The 23703-nt window shown below is 32.8% G+C and overlaps 2 protein-coding genes across 2 annotated transcripts; both read right to left on the bottom strand.

The window, feature by feature from the left end:
• Positions 1–6910: 6910 nt before the first annotated feature.
• Positions 6911–9799, bottom strand: LOC131072645 (uncharacterized). Its single transcript, XM_058008881.2, has 10 exons — positions 9425–9799; positions 9100–9286; positions 8885–9018; positions 8696–8808; positions 7928–8015; positions 7711–7842; positions 7471–7626; positions 7271–7350; positions 7128–7177; positions 6911–7029 (listed from the first exon to the last, which is right to left on the bottom strand). The coding sequence occupies exons 1-10, from the start codon at positions 9797–9799 to the stop codon at positions 6911–6913; spliced, it is 1434 nt and encodes a 477-aa protein (XP_057864864.2).
• A 5890-nt stretch (positions 9800–15689) lies between these two features.
• Positions 15690–17649, bottom strand: LOC131072646 (uncharacterized). The gene is made up of 8 exons (XM_058008882.2): positions 17215–17649; positions 16843–17029; positions 16665–16798; positions 16462–16589; positions 16273–16399; positions 16045–16124; positions 15892–15941; positions 15690–15811 (listed from the first exon to the last, which is right to left on the bottom strand). Exons 1-8 carry the CDS (start codon positions 17647–17649, stop codon positions 15690–15692), a joined length of 1263 nt encoding a protein of 420 aa, XP_057864865.2.
• Positions 17650–23703: the final 6054 nt, after the last annotated feature.

Raw genomic sequence — 23703 nt, forward strand, 5'->3', positions numbered from 1 at the left:
TGAAGCTCAATATAGAAACATAAGAATGACATGTAATCATACCCAACTCTTTAGGAAGAGGTACAAGCCAATCACTAGTCAATGATTGGCTTATCATCCTCCAATTTCTCTTGAAACTTCCATGGTTGAAAATATGTTGATGAAGACTTGATAATTGATAAATCTGTAGGTTTGAGAGTTCACCTAAAAGTATCACTTTTACTTCATAAGGATCTCCACTTGAATGTTAGATTAGGATCCCCAAATGAGAAAAAGACTTTCCTTATACATGAAACCCTATATTTGATTTTGATAAAAAAATGACCTATAATTGATATATTTTCATATGGTGCGGATTTGAATTACATAAAAAAGATAAATTACCCTCTCAAAATTTAGGGAAAAAAGAGTGAGACGGTGGTGGTAGGTCGCCCTGGTCTTGCAAATATTTTTTTGACTTTTGGCGAATGAAAGATAATGGGGTTCTAATGTCAAATACAACTCAATGGCTCAAAACATAATGCATAGGTATGTGGGATATGCTTTGAAGGTTGAAATTGGGGTAGGACATAGATTAAATTAGGATGAAATAATGAAAAGGGGCACCCCTAAGATCAAGGGTCGAATTTTATAAAATGTGGATTGATGAGAGAGGACTTAGGTTTGATTAAATTAGTAATTAAATGCCTAAGGAAGTCCTATAATGTATAATGCAATGAGACACACTAAAGTGAGTTCTAACTAAGTGTGAAATTGGACAACCTAATTAAGGGTGTACAATTTACGATGCTATAGTAGGTATGCAAAAGTAGAGAACTATATCATCGACATATAACAGATGAATTTTTAGGACACTTCAAAGTGTCAAAATTTGTAAAGACATGTTGTCTTAAGGAAGTTATAGCTTCCTTTGGGTTGTAGTGCATAATAAATGAATGCATTATTGTTTTCACTTGCGAAGCTAGATTTGGATAACGAATCTAAGAATATTTTCTCATTGTGCTTTTTCTTGTGTTGGTTTTTCCACATACATTTGGTGTTATGGTTTCTCTCTATTGTTTTTGTTTAAATCATTGATACTGAATGAATAAATAATCAGAAGTGAAATAATTTTTTTAAGATTGATTCACTCCCCCTTCTCTACATCAGGGTAGATTCAAGAAGTTATTCAAGATCACAAATACTTAATGCTTTGGATTGAAAAGGGAAAACTAGGATGAATAAATGGATTTCCATTAGAAGAGGAAGATCTATGACTCTTGAAAGAGATATTGGAGGGATTTGAGTCTAGGAAAAAAAATCTTATGGAGATGAATGAGGGAGAAAAATATTTTGGCAAGGCTTTGGAGAAGCTGGGCATTAGCCAAAATAAATCCATTACTAAAGCATCACTACACTACAAGGAGAATAAGAAGACATGGAAAGAGAAAAATCAAGAGAAAATAAATATGAATGGAAATATTGAAGGTCATGTCAAAATAATTGGATTATTAAGATCATGGAAGGGAGCTCCCATTTCCAAGGGCCCATGAGGCTCTTAATGAAGAATGCTATTGGTCTAAACACCCTTAACAAGAAGTGATTGGTCATGCATCAACTAGATTCAATAGAAGTAGATATATTATTAATCTAGAAGACCAAGTTGACCAATTCTAATACATAATAGCTCTAAATAAGATTGAATATGAGAAAATGAGAGTGGGTGCAAGAAGAGGGTGCCTCTAGGGGATTAGTGACATTATGAAGACCACAAGTGATCATGATGGAGAAAATTTTAGAGAGAAAGAAATGGATGAGTTGTACCTAGGGTTAATGAGTCTCTCCTCCAATCTCCAATTCATTTTAACTAACACATATGGCTTGATGGAATGTATTAGGAATAGGGAAACCTGGGTAGAAATTGACCAACTTCTTATTGTATTGCTAGATGATTTTTACATTCTAGGATGATATTTTAATATAATCTTATTTATCAATGATAAAAGAGATGGAGTCCCAAGAAAGTTGTAATCCCATACAAACTTTGAATATTGTGTGGAGATAAATCCATCAAAGGATATACAAATGAATAAAAAAACCAACACTTTTACAAAAATGAGGTTAGGCTTCAACAAAATTGTGGATAAGATTGATAGATGCCTTTGGCAAGATTATTTGAGATCCTTTCAGTTTGGCTTTGAAAGAAACTTCCAAAATTTGTTCATATTAGACCATTATTTAGTACAAGTTAATATTAGTGGGGTCAAATGTCCAATGGCATGTCCCTTTAAATTTAAAAATATGTGGATGAGACACTCTAAAATTTTTGGCCTAATAGAGAAATGGCCAAGTGATGGTCAAGTGGAGGGATCCAAGATGTTCAAGATAACCACCAAATTGAAATCAGTGAAATGCCAACTAAATGACTAGAACAAGTAATCGTTCAAAAACACATTTGAAAAAAAAGAACATTAGAAGAAAACTTAAGCACCCTCAATAAAGAGTTGATTGCCCAAGGCATGGATCACGACATATTTTTACATGAAAAAAGTTTGATGGGAGAATATGAAGAAATCCTAGCTATGGAAGAGATATTTTAGTGGTAGAAATGTAGAGAGATCTCAATCAACGAGGGAGACAAAAATTATACATTCTTTCGTAACAACACAAAGTCTTGCAAGATTACAATTAAAATCTCAAATGTCAACTTAGAAAATAGAAAAATCGTAGAAAACCTTGAGGATATGATAGAGGCAACAACTAAGTGTTTTAGTTAATCGATTGATAATAAAGAGGAGAATGATTTGCTAGCCCAATATAATCTCCTATAGAATATACCAAATTTCTCACGTAGGATAAAAATAGAATGTTAATGGTGAGGTTCTCAAAATAAGAGATTAAGTTAGTAATTGATCAAAAGAATATAGTTAGAGCCTTGTGGCCAGATGGGTTTTTGGTTTCCTTCTTCCAAAAATTGTTAGAAAATCACTAGAAATGAGGTAAAAAGGCCATTGAAGACTCTACACAATATGGTAAGATTATAAGATAAATTAAAAATAAATTTATATAAATTATTGCCAAGAAGAAACGAGCAAACTCATTGGATGAATGCTAGCTAATTTTATTATGCAATAATTTCCACAAAATATTGGCTAAGTTTGTAGCAAATAGAATGAAAATACTTTTAGCTACTCTCATATTAGAAGAACAAATAGGTTTTGTTTTGAGAAGGTACAAATAGTGTAATTATAGCTCAAGAGGCTAAACATTCTCTTTAGGAAATGAGGAGCTTAGGAATATTGATAAGGTTAGAAACAAGCAAGGAATATGATTAGGTAGACTAGAGGTTTCTCATGAAGGTCATGGAGGCATTTGATTTCTACAGGAATTAGCTAGTTACATCTATAATTGCATTGCTAGCCCAAGATACTCAGTACTTATCAATGGATTGCAAGAGAGTTTATTTGAATCTTTAAGGGGGATCAAATAGGGAGATCCTCTATCTCCTTTTACTTTCATAATAATGGTAGAAGCATTGGGAAGATCATTCAGATAGGTTTGTTACAAAGAATAGAATTGAAGGCTTAAGAATTGCCAACAACTTCCATCCTATTTTGCATCACTAATTTTCCAATGACACAATGATCTTTGGGGTAGCAAAGATCCTAGAGGTAGGGCACATAAAAGAGACCATACTTGTTTACTCAAATGTGTCAAGATAAGAGGTTGATAAGAATAAATAAGCACACTTCTTCTTCACATTCCCTAGAATAGACCAAGAGATAATAAGAATACTTGGATTCAAGAGAGGTCAACTCTCATGCTCCTACCTTAGGTTGACACTAGATAAGGGAATAAGAATGAATAAAGCTTAGGGATCAACTTGGGGAAAGGATAGTTAATTGAGTAGCTTCATTGAAGGGACGTTGGTTGTCTTGGGTGGGAAGAATAACCATAGTGAAGGTGGTAATTTTAACTATTTTTTTTTTTTCATGTGTTTCTCTCTATGTATGTGATAGTAACAAATTAGTTAAGCAAATGAGAAGGTTATTTTGGATAGGTATTATTGAAAAAGGAAAAACCACATTAATATCTTGGGATAAGGTCCATAAATGAAAAGTATCTAGTAGAGTTGGACTTAAAAATTATTAGCTCCAAAATAAGGTGTTGGGTGCAAAATTGGTCTAGAGAATGTTCATGGAAACACATTCAAAATGGTCCAAAATCCTTCAACATAAAAATTTGGATAACTATGACACAATGAGATTTCTTGCCACCACTAACACCCTATAGGGTTCCAAAGTATATAATTTTATGAGAGATTATGGATCTTTAGTAATGGAATATCTTAGATAGAGTATTGATGATGGCATATCTACCCTATATAGGGAGAACTCATGAGGAGGAGATGAGAGTTTGGACAGGATTTTGAATATGGTAGAAATGAAGGAGGCTATCAAATAGAGACGGTGGATACATGTTGTTAATAATAGATGTATACTAGGGGGGATGAATTAGTATATGACAATTTTAACTTCAATGAACATTAATCATCATTAATATTTTTTTAAAGTATGAAACCAAATCATCATAAGAACATTCATTGATCTTTTATTTGTAAAAGCAACATATCAAACCATAAACACACATCAAGACAAAAGGTTACCAAATTTTCATGGAAACCCAGAAAGGGAAAAACCAAGATGAGAATAGTTGTTTGGATCTACTACCTAAATCCAACCTCATAAGAAAAAACATATAATAAGATATTTACAATATGAAGTAGAAACCAACCAACCAAAGACACTAGTCCATAATTATATTTACAAAGACCAACCTATAGGAGACAACAATCGCTAATTACATGTGCAACTGACAACCTACAAGAGATACCAATCGCCTACACTAACATTTGAGAAGGAACTCAACACGTGAGATACCGATCTCAACAAAATACAAGATATATGAAATGAGGAACTTCAATGCTGAATACACTACTTACTTTTGATCTAATAAACTTTAGTACTTTCACATGTAATGCATATGAACTTCAAATGTATCTGCATAAAGATTGAGTTGCTACTCACAAAATATCACCCACATATTCACACATCAATTATACCTTTTGAATATGTATAGATAAGAACACCCTAGGAAAGAACCTAGATCTATTATATATGAATTAAAATGATAATTAGATTCACATGTTGGACTACAATAAGATTATTGCATCTAAAATTCAACCACAAGAATAAACCTTATACCAAACCTGTAAGGGGCTTAGTAAAAAATCCCACACATTACTCTAGAAGAAGGACAATAGTATGCATTACCCAATACACATTCTAATGTCTCCAATATACATCAACACACTACTTGCAAATGGCACACATTACAATCCTATTGTGCATCATTTGGAACATCAATCTAGTTAGTCAACAAGCACAATGAACACTTTGTCACTTCTAACTTGCTATCAAATGAAGTTCATCCATTGAAACATTGGAATATGATGCATCATGTGTATACATAACTTCCTAACTACATGCCAAAACTCTCAATAATGGTAGAGTGAGGAACCAAACACTTTGATAGTGCATCTAAATTCATTTTTTGTTCTTGAGAAACAAACCTTAGAAGCATATTGAAGATGCCTCTAGATAAAATTATATAAGATAAGAAATTAGAATCTATAGAAACCATAACATAATGATAACATAAGCCCTAGTGGAAGAATTGGAGATGGTACCCACACACCATTTCACAACTATAGACCTTCCAAGTGACATTCTTATCTATCTTTACATCTTCACATGGTGCTTAAATTTAATTGTAAATAGTTTCTTTAATTCCCGCTAGGCTCTCAACATGACAATTCTAGATTGTCTGGTTAGCTATTTTTGAGCTAAAGCTTGTTAATCTTATTTGGTGCATTCTTTCTCAAGGTTCTCCATTAGTATGAATTAACTCTTATAGGGTTTATCAATCTTCTCTAGTGACCATGTGGACAAAAATAAAGTTTAAATTATTTTATAGATTTTTCATCTAGAGATAAAGTAAACTGTAATTAGATTCATGAATTTTGTAAGACTTAGAACTGAGCTGTTCTCATGACATATGGCTATATTAGGAGATTAAACTATAGTTTCTATTAAATCAATCAAAATTTGACATGCTTTTAGGGATTTTATTCTTAGTGTTTAGAAAGATAGAAAATCTATTACTTTCATTACCTATTAGGTTGAAATTAATTTCTCACAACATACTGAAGTTATGATTGTTTTCAATGTCCTTATGCAACTATAAGGGCAAGATAACAAAGTTGCACTCCATATGGTACACTTTTACATGCTTTAGATCAGCTAGGTAATGACCCATTTATAATTGTTAGGAAATGACCAATTCCAATATGTAAGAAAGGTCACTCTTCATCCTGTGGATGTTGACATGAATATAGTCAAATTGCTCAAGAATGCCATCATTCTCAAACATGTGGCTCTCTAAGAAGAACTAGGGACTTCTCTACTTAGAAGTTGTCTTAACAGTCTTCTTTACATTCCACTTCGTCTTAACCACATGACTATGGGCATCTAGCTGGTTGAATTTTGATGAATTCCCTCACCTTGCTTTGGTCATCCGGCCTCTTTGTGAGACTTTGTCTAATTAGAAAGAAAATCAAGATGGAATGAACACTAATTGGAAGCCTATTCTTAATAACCTATACCTCATTGATATATATAAAAAATGAGATGGTCATGGTTTAACTTTTGGATTATAAATTTTTCCATCATTCTTTACATTGAATATGCGTAATATTATCGATTATATAACTAATTTATAATGTATTTATTCATAAAAAATCAATGCTTCACTCTAATAAAAATAGCTACACCAATAACTTCTAAATAATTTTATTAAATTGAGAAGACGTTGTCCTATGCTATAATCCAATTCAACTTTTATAATCAGTAATCCATTTTTGGATGAACATACGCTCTTTTCGTCGTTGTTCTTTCAACCAGGTTGGATCGTCACTAGCACCTGGCTTCGCAATGTCTTGACAGTGTGTTCCTGCTTGACATTAAATTATTACAAGATAATATTACCTCTACGTATCTATGCATAATGGAAAACAAAAACAAAATAAACACCATTCCAAGCCAACTTACCCTCATTGGTGATGATAGCTACAATGCTTTCAGAAATATTTCCCAACACACTGAAATGTCATTCACAACATCCCCAGTTAAGTAAAGGTTAGAAATGATACAAAGTTTAATGGGCATGAAATCGCAGAGGATGATGCACTTACCCACCACTACTCCATGGATCTCTCAACCCATTGGAGAAAATGATATTGCTTCCAAAATCTTTTAACACTCTTTTTATGTCCTGCATTGTAATTATCCCCAAAGCCATCTTAATAGTAATCAATCCCAAACCAAATTGCTGTGTCTGTTTAATTCTACATCAAAACTGACTTAGGATGTGACTTGATTAACATTTACGTACATGTCCTCCAAATTCAGTAGTTGCCCAGTGTTGGCGTGTTAGGACACCGTACTTAAGGTAGCAATACTTAGCGTAGGCCTTGATATCAAAGTGGGAGGGCGGGAACATTGTCTTACCAGGAGGATTGCTCCGTCGAATCACCATTTCAGTGCATGTCTGTGCATTAATTAAGAAAACCTATTAGATGGGGGAAAACCTAATTTCGTAATATCCAAATAAGAATGGAGAATTCACACAGACCTGCCATTCCCATCCGGGAATATCGATTGGATTCAAATCCAAACATTGGCCCTTGGATGTGTAATTTGTTGCAGAAGCTATTCTTCGAACAGTGCTTTCGTTTCCAGGTAGGCTATTGATGGCTTTGCATATCTGCAATTTGTCTAAGCTAATTAGTAGAATTGATTTACATTCAAATGAAATGTGTAAGGTGAAATGGTGAAGGTATCGTATTTACTCCTTGGACATCTTCGAAATGGTACTGTGCTGCGTAGATGTACATTGATTCAAGCGCATACTGAAGATCGCTCTTTCTGCTAACATGTCTGCTACGGTAATGCACAGTCAAGATATTATGGGTATAAATCTGCCTTATATAAGGTGAAAGGGTAGACTTAAACAGCACTCTTGTTCGTAGTCATTCAACAATAATTAAAATATTATATTTTTTTTAATGAATTTTTTAACAAACAAATTCTATCATACGATTTGAAATTTTTAAGAGGCATTCAAGAAAGCTTATTGTAATAGAAACGAGTATAATTTTTTATTCAGAAGAGACCAATATGAAAAAATCAAATATGCAATAATCTTTCTTCCAACCCAAATCATAAGCTTTCTCAAGAATCACTAGAATAGCTTCAGATCTTGTCAAATGTTAAAATCAATTAAAACACATAAAAAAAAAAACCATACCATCACTAACATGACCAACTCCTTCAATTGTAACAATACCCAAATTACAACAAGATTTATTATAAACTTATTTTTTCTTCAACTAATTTTATTTGGCATTACAAACAATATGAACGTTTCTTTTAATTTAAAAAATAAATTCACACTGAAATCTTTGCATGTTTAAGATCTACTAATGCATACGATCTATGAATGATAAGAGACTACTATAAATAAATACCTGTTACTACCTTCTAAAATTGATATTCAATCAAAGCAATTTCTGACTGGGAAAGTACATATCATTTCAACTGGGCTTATTGCTACTTACTTGCAAGTGTTAAATAGTTTGCTTAGGTTCAGCAAGCCCTGACGGCTAGACGCAATTTTGTCTATCATATCCCACGATTCATTAATTCTTCTATAGCAGATTTCGCTTACATTCTGCGCAATATGTCCAAAAGGTCAAATTTAATGATAATGAATGTGAGATTAAGTTGAGAGAGATGAATTAACATACTCCGAAATCTTCGGTGACAACGCGGCCATAACCATAAGTGGGAGTGATGCCGTCGAGGTAAAGCAGAGGAGCAGATGATGCGAGGGCGCCGATTGTTAGGTGCGGATACTTGAGGCGAAACCATGCAGCTAGCACTGCAACAATACCATTTCAATCTTGAATCCCACTTACTTACAAGAGATAATACTGATTCATGTGAAATAAATCCTACTTACTTCCCCCATAGGAACCACCAAACACTACAACTGGACAATCCTCAGCTTTTAATGTTTTCTTCAAATCGACAATGAGGGTCGCATAATCGGCCAAGGCCTGCGTCGATGTGAAATAACCCATTGTGCTCGCGTTTGCATAGGCTCCCTTCTCACCCCCGAATGGCATTGCCGTCCCATAATAACGGTGCTACATACAAATCTTACAACAATTAGCCCTAAAAATATACCTATCAAAGCAGGAGGCCCAAATAGAAACTCTGAACTTAACTTTTTCTATAATATAACAAACACCGAACAGGGAATTCATAAGAAATTGTAATACTACCTCTATGTACACGACAAGAGCTTTGAAGTTAGGAGCCTGATCTATCATGATGCCCACATCTAAGGTGTATGTAATGTCAATTTCCGCACCCAACCATACAAATATGGGAGAATTGTTTTGGGCGCCGCCCCAGCTGGACTTGTCTATGAAATATCGTTGAGGAAAGGTTTGATAGCTCTCTGGTCTGTATCCAAAATGGTCCAGAACTTGGGTATAGTTGTATTCCTCGTAGGAAACCATACATGAGTTTGAAACCAGACAATTAGTGATTCCAGATCTCCTTAACTTCTCCAGAAAACTACCATGCAGAACAGCCGGCATGCCACTGTGCCCATGAACTCCCAAAGCACAGCCTCCTTGTAAAAGAGAAGCCATCGTTAGGAAAAGTGTACACAGCAATCCGAAAATTGATGGATGGGATTTCATTTCGTATTCCACTGTACAGCATTATTCTGAACCTAGGTTCCCAAATCTGTCATAATAAAAAGATTTCATCTGTCATAATTATTATAAGAAATCTGTCATAATTATTATAAGATTTCAGCCTTATTGATTAAAGGGAAATCCATGATATGGACGGAATTAATAACATGAATTACTTCTCATAAGCACGTAATTGACCGGAATTTGCCTGAACAACATGGATAACTTGACGAATATTCGAATAATTTAGGAAGGACGATGTGTTATATGGACGGAGTTAACTAGAGAAGAAGACAACTTAATAATCTTGTAGTTGTACTCTAGCGATTGTCGTTTTTATTTGGACTCAAATCTTCTTTGTCATTCGAAAGTGGAATGCAAGGTAAGAACATATTAAGTTTAGAGAATGTTAGTCAATTTTGAGTGTTTAACACTTATAAGCCTAGAAATGTAATCTTAGAGTGATCAAACACCTTAAGCAACATATTAAGTCTAGAAAATGTGAGTCAATTCTGTATGTTTAACACTTTTAGGCATAGAATTGTAAGCTTAGTGTGTGTGATTTAAGTCATTTCCCTAATTATCACATAAATATAGAGTATTAATAAGGACTATAACGATAATAAATATATATTGTGATTTAAAATAGGCTAGAAAAATAACTATGTGAATCAAGTCTAGCGATTATTGTTTCAATTTTATATGGTATACTACAATTTTAAAATTCATTAGATTGCATGATTTTAAACTTTTTAATGAATAAGTTTTTATATTATTGAAAAGTAGTGTTGCACATTCTATAAAAATGGTAGGTAGAAATAGTCACATTCTTAAAGTCTAGATGGAGCGAAAATTTGAAACCTAAAACCATAAAATAAAGCTGCTAAGTGATAAGAGTAGTAGAAAAGGGAGGAGAATGAGGGCCTTGATCAATTTTGGTTTACCTCATATGTCAATGGAGTCTAAAGTGTCCATGGGAGGGCCCTACCCATTAGTATCCTTTTCCGTACTAATATCTTTTCTTCATTTGCATGACCAAGCAAGATAGTAAGATCTAGCCAAGAGAATTTATTGGAATCAAACCAACTAGTAGCACCTCTCATTGGTAACCACAAAGTTCCTCTCATAGGTATCGAAGAGATGGATTGTTGAGGAGCAAGATATGACTAGCCTTGTTGACCATGTCCCCTTCTTGTAGCAAGAGGGGAGTTTGTGATAAATTCTCTCAATTTTGTCAAGTAGAGATGCTATATCCCTGGTGGTACCTAAGAAGGAGAGTAGTCCTAAGAAGAGGAGGGAGATGAAGGAACTCTAGCAACAACACAAGGGGAATTAACCCAATGATCTACTAGCACCTATAAGAAAGCTAATTCAAGTATAATTTATTCATTTCTCTTTGATCTACAGTAAAATGTTAGAATAAATCAAAGCTGTAGCATAAAGGAAAACATGAAAATCCATAAAAAATATTTTAATTTATGGCTACAAGAATCATAATCTTATGTATGCAATTTGTTTGATAAAAAGTCTCTAAATTCAAGCAAAAACTAGTAATAAATACTAAAATGGTATTAGAGCAAAAAAATCCTACCAACCTATTGGACAAATTACTCTTGATGTAGATATTTAATTTTCAATAAAAAAATCTATGTTGTGGTTATAGTCAAGTTTGTGAATCATGCCAGCATTGAGTAAATAAATCCTACAAAGAAAGATTTTCAATACCAATGGGAAGTTGGAAAAAGTATCTCAACTAAAAAAGGTTATTTTCAACATCTCAGAGGAAGTAAATAATTACTTATGCAGGATTGAACATGTACCTTCTCAAGAAATAGAAATAGCTATAATTGCATTAATGTAGTCCTTTGATAATAATTCTTTTTGAGACAACTTGATGAAGAGGTAAGATTTGTCATTTTCTTATGAGTTAGTCAAATTATGAGAATTTTAGCTCCTAGTATACCTTATAATGATGACATAATGGAAGGGGTACTTCAAGTAATTATGGAAAGCTTCAAAGATTTGGATTTTGTCACAAGCCTTTCCCTTGCCAAGAGGGTAACAATACTTGAGATATTTGTAAAAATTATAACTGGTAATATCAAGTTATCATTTGGTTGTAAAGAGGTTATTTTTGAATTTTTTAAAAATATTTTGGAATGTTATTGATGAGGATCATTAAAAGAATGCTATCACCTCTATGGAATCAATTATGCTCTTAATTTTGAGTGAGCATGATGATATCTATAAGTTGTTGTTAGCCAATTTGTTGGTTGTTTCGAGGATGGAATAGATATCTCACAGAAGGCACATAGGTTGTTGAAAGGTTAATGGTTGAATAGAATATGAAAAAATTAAAAGATCTTTTGATGGAAGGAGAATTATTTTCTTATGGTCTGCAACCTACAAGTTTATTCCAATAGAGTAATAATGTAAACAAAGAAGATTAAATAATAGATTCTGACGAAAAGGAATCATTTGGCACATCTAGGAGTATGGTGTACATGAGTCTCCGTGTTTGTGGTCTATATTTTGTTATTGATAAGCCATATGAAGGCTCTCTTGGTGATACTTTTCATTGTCATAGTATTAATCGACTTGAAGATTGCAAGGCATCAAATAGTGAGTTGGCTGATTTTGGTGGTTATATTATTCTTACAAAATATAAATGCTACTATGTGGTAGGCCAAGTTACTATAATGAATGGCTAAGAAGAGCCAAGGAAGTAAATATGGTAGCTTGTCAAGAAAAATAAAACCTATACAAAATTAAGGAAAAGGAAGGCCACATTAACCATTAAAAGAAATATTGCATGACAAGGATTTATTTTTGGAAAAGATGTTTTTGACTAACTCTTGTAAAATAGAGTCAAATGACAATTCTAGGGTTTCTATTCCTTTGTGCTTTACAAAGTGAATGAAATTTGGAAATTGGTTGGAAAAATGTAAACCTATGACTAAAGTATGAAGTAAATGAATACTTATGTTGATGTAATTAATTGAAACACATAGAAATGTTGTAACGAACACAAAAATAGATGGGAAATATGACTATGCAATTTTAATTACAATCTAAATTTGAATTTGTAGCTAAACAATGCTGATAATGTCATGGTCTACTGTGTATAAGACATTGTTTGGAAATATGCACCTTGAGACTGCTTAGAATTTGTCTGCAAAATATAGTGAAAGTTTTTGAGGACAGGGGCGCCTTTGGTGACCTAGTATGAACAAGGGTACCCCAATGACATAAGACATAGGAAATCAAGTCCAAATTTAAGGAACAAGCTTGTACCAACTTCTAGATTTTTTCTAGGCTTCTTGGCTCTATCAGTTACTTGTAGCTACACCTACAAGATGAAAAATGGTATGGTGGTGACTATATAGAGGTTTGGCTTGGTTAGCCCTCTATTTTGCTAATTTCTACCTCCACAAATAGTTGATATTGAAAATGGAATAAAGTGAGCTCTTGTCAATCTTAATTGTGTTTAAGATTGCTATGAGCTAAAGTGTCTAATATGCAAACTAGAATCACACTAAAACGTGTTAGAGAAAAACCCTAGAAATGATAATGATTGAATTGAAAAGTGTTTAAATAACAAAATTAGAATCTATATCTGAAGTAATAATGTAAATCTAAATCTAAATATGATTTAAATTTGAAGCTAACTAGTAGAAACATAAGAACAACATGAAATCATACCAAATCCCTTTCATAGAGGTACAAGCCAATCATCAATTGGTGGTTCCCTATCATCCTCCAATGTCTCTTGTAGATTAGACCTAATTGAATGAATGTTGATGAAGAATTGATTGATTTGCAGATCTTAGACTCTTTTAAAATATAACCTGCACTTCATTAGGATACCTTAAATTGCAAAATTGTTATTGTCTAAAAGATGCAAAAATATTATCACAAATGAGGAAGTGAATTGCCTTATATATGAAATCTTAGGTTTGAATTTAATGAAAAGATGACCTAGATTTTTTATTTATTCAAATGAAGTTGGGTTTAAATTGATTAGGACTACCAAATTATCCTCCAAATTTATAGGTAATCAAGATAATAGGGTTCTAATGCTAATTCTAGCTCAGTGGCTCAAACCATGATATATAGATATGAAAAATGTGATTTGGAAGTTGCAATTGGGTTAGGATTAGGGATATATCAAGATAAAATAATAAAAGGGCACACCTAGAATGAAGGGCCCAATTTATAGAGTGTGATGTGATGTGAATTAATAAAGGACTTTGATTTAATTAATTAATTGAATGCATATTGAAGTTTTATAATGCATAGTATAATGAGACATAATAAAATGTGTGCTAACTAAGCATGGAATTGGAAACCCTACTTAAAGGTGTACAATTTACGATTCCCCTAGTGTAGTAGTACCTACAATACAATGTTAGGAAATGCAATTTGCAAAATCACTTTGTTTGATGAAAGAAAAAAATCTCCTAGAATGCTTACTAAGAGCGATGAAATTTGAGAATAGTTGCATGCCCCCTATTTCTTCTTGTATATTAGAGGTAGTATAGGGTTTCATGTTTACCACTTTAAATTGTGTAATGCAAGTGATGAAAAATTAACTTGACAAGGTTTGATATGAAATAAAAACTACTTGATATGCCTTTGGAAAGATAGGCGACTGACTCACAATTCCAACACAATAGATGACACATGAATCAAAGACCTCTAGCTCAAGATACGAGGGATTAAGTAAAACATAGAAATTAGGGTCTAAAAAAGTGTGATGGGGAAATAGTGTTCACTAGCTTATATTGACAAACTAGGAAGGTTAGGCCTATTTTTTCTTTAATCAATTTGAGTGGGAGAATGGTCCATTTTGTGAGGGAGAATGAGAGGAAGAATTTTATTATTTAAAATTGAATTAATTTTTTTATATGAATTCATTTTTTAAGGATGTTAAAAATTAAAAAATAAAGTGAAGACCAAGAAAACTGCTTGGAATTTTTCTTTCATTGTTTAAAGACTTAAAAACATTGAATGAATATAAATATGTGAGGACAGCCCTTAGGAAGAAAGAAGACATAGCGATTTTTTGGAGAAGAAGAGGAAGTTAATGTGATAGGGAAAATGGGGCATTGAAAGAATTTTTGAATAGGGCGGCATTGGGATAATCAACAATTAAGGACAACAAGGGAATTGATGAAAGTGGCATGGCTAAGAGATGAGGAAATAACCAAAATTTGAGGAAAAAGGGATAGAGTGGAGGAACTATACAAAGTTAATTTGTAAATGGAAGGATTCATTTTACATGAATTTCTTTTTTATTGACGATGGCAATGAATAAATTTGTAGTTGAAGTAAAAATAGGATTGAACTTGTCATGATTAATGTGTTTTTATATTATATTTTCTATATAAAATTGTAAAATTGTTTGGAGTTGAATTAGATTTTTTGATTTATGATTTATGATTTAATTATTTGTTTTCCTATATTTTATGACATGAAGTATACTTCATATAAATTCTAAAAATGTGATTATATATCTATCAAATTTTTTATTATGAATACATGTAATATTATTTTTTATATAAATAATAATCTAATAATTATTCAAAATAAATTTTGGATCAATTAATTTAATATCTACATATACTATTTTATATAATAAATGTACTTATACAACAATAATTGAAAGCTCAATACAACAGTAATTGATAGCTCCAAATAACTTTTTAAGTCCAACACTAGGAAAAAATTAAATAACTAAACTGATATTAATTTAGAATGGGTGATCCCATAGTAAAGCTCCGATAATCACTTCAAAATGGTTTTATTACATGGAGAAGACATTGTTGAATGGGATTAACAATTAAAACTGGTTCCTATAATCGTTAATCCATTTTTGGACGATCGTTATCTCTTTTCGTCGTTGCTCTTTAGGCCAGGCTGGATCGTCACTGGCACTTTGAACAATGTCTAGGCAATGCGTTCCTGCGTGACATTCAATTCTTTTAAGATAATATTATTTTTGTTTGATTGTGGGAAAAAAATAGCATCCAGAACCAACTTACCCTCGTCGGTGGTAATAGCTACGATGCTTTCAGAAATATTGGCCAACACAGTGGAATTCAATTCACAACATGCCCAAATAACTAAATTAGCAAAAATGTACACAATAATACAACGATTAATGGAGATGAAATCTCAGAAGAAGATTCACTTACCCTCCAGCGCTCCATGGATCTCTTAAGCCATTGGAGAAAATGATATTGCTTCCAAAGTCTTTCAACACTCTTTTTATGTCCTGCACATTAATTATAACCAAGACTATCTTAATAAAAAAATATCTCAAACAGAATTGTTTTCTCTGTTCAACTGTAAATAAAATTTGAAATGACTTCACTGCAAAATATTTTTTCAAAAAATTGCGTAGTAGATTTAAATATATATACGTGTCCTCCAAATTCAGTTGTAAGCCAGTGTCGGCGTGGCACGACTCCATATTTGAGGTAACAATTCCTGGAATAGGACTTGATATCAAAGAAGTAGGGCGGAAACATTGTCGTGCCAGCAGGAGCGCTCCATGGAAATATTAGTTCAATGCATTCCTGCCCATTAAGAATAGATGATAGAAGGGCAACCTAATTTCATTTAATTCTAATGAGATAAATAGTTTGCTTAGGTTTAGCAAACCTTGCGGGGTAGACGCGATTTTGTCCATCATATCCCACGATTCATTAATTCTTCTGTAGCAGATCTCGCTGGCATCCTGCGTAATAATTTCAAAAGTCAAGTTTAATGATAATAAGGGTGAGATTAAGCTGAAAGAGACGAATTAACATACCCTTAAATCTTCGGTGACAACGCTGTCATAACCATTTGTGGGAACGATGGCGTCGAGGTAAAGGATAGGTGCAGATGATGCGAGAGCGCCGATTGTTATGTGCGGATACTTGAGGCGAAACCATGTAGCTAGCACTGCAACAGAGAATATGAGCTGGTGTGAATGAGATACTACGTACTTCCACCATAGGATCCACCAACAACCACAACTGGACAATTCTCAGCATTTAATGTTTTCTTCAAATGGACAATGACGATCGCATAATCGGCCAAGGCTTGTGCTATTGTGAAATAACCCATTGTGCTCGCATTTGCATATGCTTCCTCCTCTCCTCCGAATGGCATTGACGTCCCATAATAACGGTGCTACATACAAACCGTGTACAACAATTATCCCTAATAATATACTTATCAAAGCAGGACTAGTCGCAAAACAATGAACTAAACTTATGCAACATGTTCTGTAGTATAACAAGCATGAACACGAATTTAATGAGAAGTTTTAATAAAACCTCTATGTACACCAATTTAATGAGAAGTTGTAATAATACCTCTATGTAAACCACAAGAGCTTTGAAGTTTGCAACCTGGTCTATCATGAAGTTAGACTCGACGTCATTTGTGATGTCTTGTTCCTCACCCAACCATACAAATATGGGAGAATTGTTTTGAGCGCCGCCCCAGTTGGACTTGTCAATGAAATATCGTTGGGGAAAGGTTTGATAGCTCTCTGGCGTGAATGCAAAATGGTCCAGAACTTGGGTATAGTTGTATGTGTCGTACGAAGCTTTACTTAGACTTGAAACATATGAATTAGTTATTCGAGATCTCTTTAACTTCTCCAAAAAAGCACAGCGCACTTGATTCTTCCTCGCTGGCATCCCACTGTGCGTACGAATTCCCAAAGCAGAGCCTCCCTCCAATAAGCAGCCCAACGCTAGGAGAATTGAACACAGTAATCCAAAATTCAATGGATGGAATTCCATTTCGTATTACTCTGTAAAACTCTGTTCTGAGCTGAGCTTCCCAAATTTCAGTGTAAACTTAGCATCATTTCTCAGCGATTTAAACGAATACGTACCTAATTTAATATTGCAAAAAGAGATTAAACAAGCTGACTGTTGATGGTGATGGGGCCGGCTTAAAAAGCCGGTTTTACGCTCCACATAGTGGCAGTTTATCTGTATCGCTAATAACAAAGCTTCATTCCTCAAAAAACATGTAGTCGAAAACAATGCAAAAATTGATTCCTCATAAACACGGAGTCGAAAACAATGATTACAGACAATCCTGAACTCAGTGTTAAATGGAAGGGCAATGATCAATTTGTGCTTTAGTGGTTGTCCCGTTCGGCCGTGCATGAGGGTCAAAAGAAACCCTTTTGCCGCTAAAATCATGAAATTTCTCTAGTCCATAAGAATATGTCATACTGAAAATAAAATTGTTAGTTATTATTATGTTAAATAATTGTTTTCATTTGTTGTCTTTATATCTTTTTATTGATAAATATAAAGTAGTATTCTTTCTTATTATTTTCATTTAATAATAACGTCACATTCCTATGAAATTCTTGTCAAATGCTTCTAGATTAGTGGTGATTTTTGATATGTAAATAAATGGACAGTACCACTTGTTCAATCGAATCAAGGTGAGGTATGAAATGTTTGACAATTGTAATGATTTGTTATAAAAAAAAATTGGTATGCATTTGTAAAGGATAATTTTGAACATGTTACAAATTTTGATACAAAATGTTTTAGATTAAGGTAAGCAAGGTTTTGAAAGAATCCAAAACCTTTTACAAAAATGGCTTACTTAGAGGAAAAAATAGAACAAAAAGACCAAAACAAAAAACCCTATTAGAACAATAGTTCTAACCCAAGCTTAATGCTGCATTAGAAAACTTCAAATCCATTTGATTGACATGTGAGGGAGAGCCTAACTTAGGAGGGTCCTTTTTCCTCCTATGAACTACTATCTAAGACGTGTCAACAACTAAATCTGATTCCTTTGCACAATGGGGAGAGGAAAATCCCTCACAAAATTTGATATAATTAACTACATCATTTGATGGATGAGGAGACGAAGCAACCTTAACAGGAACTAAGGATGAAGGTAGGTAAGGATTTTGAACTGCAACAAAAGAAACATTAGGATCAAGAAGGTGAGTAACTGAGCAAGGAGAGTGCAAATCCTCAGGCTCATCAATAGAACTATAAAGGTACACAAAAATATGCATGGGAAGAGCTTTTTTCACCAAATAAGAGAAAACCACTTACGAGAGCCAAGGAACAAATGGACACCAAGTGCCCAGAAGCAAAACTATGCCTACTGCAATGAAAAGGAATGCTTGTATAATAAAAAGGATGTGTCCAAGAAAAGATAGTAATATGTAGCACTACCTCTCAAGACAAGGGTTTGGATAAATCAACTTCAAGTAGAACACGAGCATAAGTAGTGTGAGTGAATATTTTGATGCAATGTCAACCTTCAACAAGTGATCAATAAAATTACCAATGGCTTCAAGGGAATTTGTAACCCAAGATTGGAAGGGGAGATAAGATAATCTCACCCAAATGGGTATTAAATCTGGGAAATCCTTCAATTGATTGAAGGAAGGGGACCATGATCACATTGAAAGGAGGTGTGAATCCTAACTCTAGACACCACTATCTTGAACAACCTATCTATCATTGTAATTATAAAAAATAGTAATGAAAGAACCTTTAGCTAAAGATTAAAGCTAAACCCTACCCTCAATCAAAGGGTGACCAATGATAAATAGTCTAGTAGTGGAGATTAGGAAGGGAGGGCTAGCAATGGTTGAACCTACAGATCTATTTGTTGACACATTTTCTACCTAACTCTTTATTCTAACACCCTAATAGGTAACAATCTGACCAAATAGTTGAGATAGGTATGATGACCTTCTATACCTACTCTCCTCTTCTTTTAGAAGTCACAACTACCTTCTAAAGATATACAATGAATAAATTCCAAGTGTCCCTTTAACCAAAAAGTATTTGAAAGGTTTAACCAAAATTTTTCAAAGGATTGTAACTACTATAAATTTTCAAATAATGATAAAACAAAACTAAATCCTCAAATCGAGTCTCACTCTCATCACAAAGTATGATAGGGATTAGAAGAACAAATACAAAATATCTATAATTGAATTGATCATTGCATTCAACACTCATACAACGATAGACATTTCACAACAATGGGCTAAAGAACATGTTCTAATTACTTCAATGCTCAACAATAAAGAATCACTAAAATGACAACACATTCATCATAAGAAAAATGAGCATCGATTCATCACAATATAAAGTTTCTGATTTGAGAAGACTATTACAATAATTTTCATTGAAAACATATAAAGTCATTGAAGAATACAACAATATATCTACCTATAACAACACAAAGTTTTCCAAAAGATCTTGTATGTAGATTGGCTTCTAACATTTATAGCCAAACTTAACATAACTGTTTCAAAACCATAACAACTTCTTGAAAACAACTAATTAAACTCAAGTCTTTAAAACAAGATTAAAGATAGATAAATGGCTCCCTAGAGGCAATAGTTTGAGATGCATGAAAATTAAAGAATGTAGAAAGAAAGTCAATTCAAGAGGGCCACATCCTCCTCTTCCATCCCATCTTCCACTGCTAGTTCATCTTCTCCCTCTGCATTCATTGGTGATTCTTGTGCTTCCTCTATCTCTTGGCCTATTTGTGTCATTTGTCCCTTCACCTTCCTTTTGTGTGCGCTGAACTTCATGATGATCAAAGACAACATGTCTACATTAGGAGTACCAATAATGTTAACTCTGATTCCCCGCTTATTGATTGCTTGATCTGCTTCTATTATCCTCCTTGGTATATCACTAGCATTGTCTTTGATGGAGGAGAGAGAAATCATTACATCCTTCAAATTTTCCAAATTTGAGACTCCTACATTTTCTAATGAAAATTCTTGATCAATCCTTCTCCTAAAGTTACTCTTCATGGTGCTAGATTCTAGTAACTCCTTTCCAACTTCTTTGAAAAATATCTATCCCTAATGTGATCTAGCAATTCCTCTCCACCTTCTTTGCCACAAAAACTAACAACCTATATTTTGCATCTACTTTTGAATCTCTTATTAGACTTAGATCTTCTTTTGTAGTTATTTTTGTCACTTTTGTGGGATCTCCTCCTATTTCAAAACACCAAAGCCTCTTTAGATGCATTACCTTGATGGTTTCTTCTCATGTCTTCATTGAGAAGAGATGCCACAATATCATCAAATTTCAACATGCCTTCATTTTTATTAGACCCTTTTCTTCTAGATACATAGTTACCAATTGTCATAATCACTCCTTCACGGCTATTGGGAAGAGAACAAGAAACAAGATGACTTTGATTTATTCTTAAAAATTAATATAAATAGACAATAATTTGTTGATCAAGGTATTATATTCATTTAGGTTGTTTAAATAATTTCTACCATACTTCATCTTCAATTTAAACAATTTGTTCATTAAAAAAAATGTATTCATTATGGAAGCCCTCTCATGCATGTCACATAATCGGTCATAGTTATCTTTCGATGGCTTAACCATTGCAACATTACACAACCATTATTGGAAAGGGAGAATCATCATTTGATACATTTTTTAGGATTCTTTAACTTTCCTTGTAAGGCAATTGAGAGGTCTGTTTGAATTAGAAGAGCTTGAAACTGTTGATAATTCTCCATTTATTAGCATCTTTCATCTTTCCTCAAATTTCCTTTGTAACTTCTCCTTCGATCTAATACCAATTGTTTATAATTTAGATGCAAAAATGAAATATAACTTCTAATTTTAATAGTCAAATGCTAGACAAAAATGAAGCACATGATAGAATATTTATGTGGTTAACCTTAAAGACTATAGTCATAGGAAAATCAATGTAGTCTCTATTTTGTTTATTATTCCAACAACTTATAGATTTCATAGATGTTATGTTATTCACAAGTTTATGAAGTCTCTAGAGAAATATAAAGAGGCAAGAGCGAGACATAAAGAGATAGAAGAATAGGAACATTCCAAGACCATTGGACTTCACTTCCAACAAGATGGAAGTATTCATTTTACATGGCATATATTTTTTGTTGATAATAAATAAATTTGTAGTTGAAATAAAAATTGGAATGAATGTGATTAGTACCAAAAAAATCAAGATTATAAATTTGTTTTTTATACTATATATTTTACCTAAAAAGTTGCAATTCTTTTTGTATTTAATTAGGTTTTGTAAACTACAAACATAATGAATTGGTTTGTTATGTTTTATGATCTAGGTGTATGGCTCATATATACTTGAAAGTTTGATTTTGTATCTACCAACCTTTGTTGTGAATATGTGTAATATTACTTGTATATAAATGACATAGTATTTGCATATCAATAATAATATAAACAATTATTCATAAAAAAATTATTATTGAATTTCATTGTTTCAATATCTAAATATAACGCTTTGTAGAATAAATGTTCTCATACACACTCCAACAACAATTACAATCGAAAGCTCGATGATGTTTTCAAAGGGTCCAAAGTTCCATAATATTTTTTAAGTGTCAAATAGTAAGGAAATATCAAATTACTAAAAAGATATTAATTTAGACTCACTAATTGTATTGAATTGATTATTATTATAATAGAGCTCAGATAATCACTTCAAAATAGTTTTATTACATTAAGAGGACATTTTTGATAATGATAATAAATAAATTTGTAGTTGAAATAAAAACTGGATTGAATTTATGACTATTAATGTGTTTTACAATTATATTTATATAATAAACTGTAAACTTATTTTGAAACTGATATGAATTTTGTAAACTATTTTCTTATGCTTTAAGACATGAATGGATGCCTCATATAAACTCTAAAAATATGATTATATACCTAACCTTTTTATTGTGAATATATGTAATATTATATTTATATAAATAATAATATAAACAATTATTAAAATATATTTATATATATCTTAAATTCAATTGTTTTAATATCTACATGAACTACTTTGCTTAATAAATATACTCACACACAATGCAGTAACGATAACAACTGAAACCTCCATAATGTTTTTTAGGATCCAACACTAACAAAATATGAAATAACTAAAATGATATTAATTTAGAATGGGTGATTACGTTGAGCAGTTTATTCCCATAATAAAGCTCACATAATCACTTCAAAATGGTTTTATTACATACAGAAGACATTGTTGAATGAGATTAACAGTTAAAATTGGTTTCTGTAATTGTAAAGATTAGAAAGAGTAGAGAAAACAATAATAGAAACAGAAAAGCAACAAGAAGAGACAACACACAATTTATTGTGGTTTGGCAAATATGCCTACATCCACACTCAAAGTAGGGAATAACTTCTATTAATCAACTCAAATACATGGGTTGCACACAGCCATTATATAATCATATTCAGATATAAAATGAATAGTTGGGAGAACGTGAAGGGTCATGTGACCGTTGGACTTCACATTCCCAACAATCTCCCTTGTGAAGGCCAACTGGCATAGCCATGCATTGGCATCCTTGCTTCCATTTTTGAAATTCACATTAAAACCAGCCTGCTAGATTTTAGCTTCGCAAACTCTTGTTCACATACGTTTCGAATTAGCCTTTTCCAAATCAAAGCAGAGTTAAAAACTCTGTCAGGCACAAACTCACCCATTGTGCCAAAAATTGAAACACCACTTTGTCTCAGTTTAAAATACATTTCTTCATCACCATCACCTAAACTCCCTCGTAACAGAATATCTATCGATTCACAATTACTAGATTCTAATATCCAAACATAAAACTCAAACCTTACAACAAACAAAACAATGGCATTATTTTCATCATCAAACAACTCCATCAGATTGTTATCACAAGTTCGAGTTCTCTCACCCTCGGGTTGTTCATTATCAATGTGGGCACTATCATCCACATCCATCCAATCAGGTTGGTGAATGTCAATGCATTCTGGTCGAGATAAAAC

This window comes from Cryptomeria japonica, chromosome 10, assembly GCF_030272615.1.
Source record: "Cryptomeria japonica chromosome 10, Sugi_1.0, whole genome shotgun sequence".
Classification (NCBI taxonomy): Eukaryota; Viridiplantae; Streptophyta; class Pinopsida; order Cupressales; family Cupressaceae; genus Cryptomeria; species Cryptomeria japonica.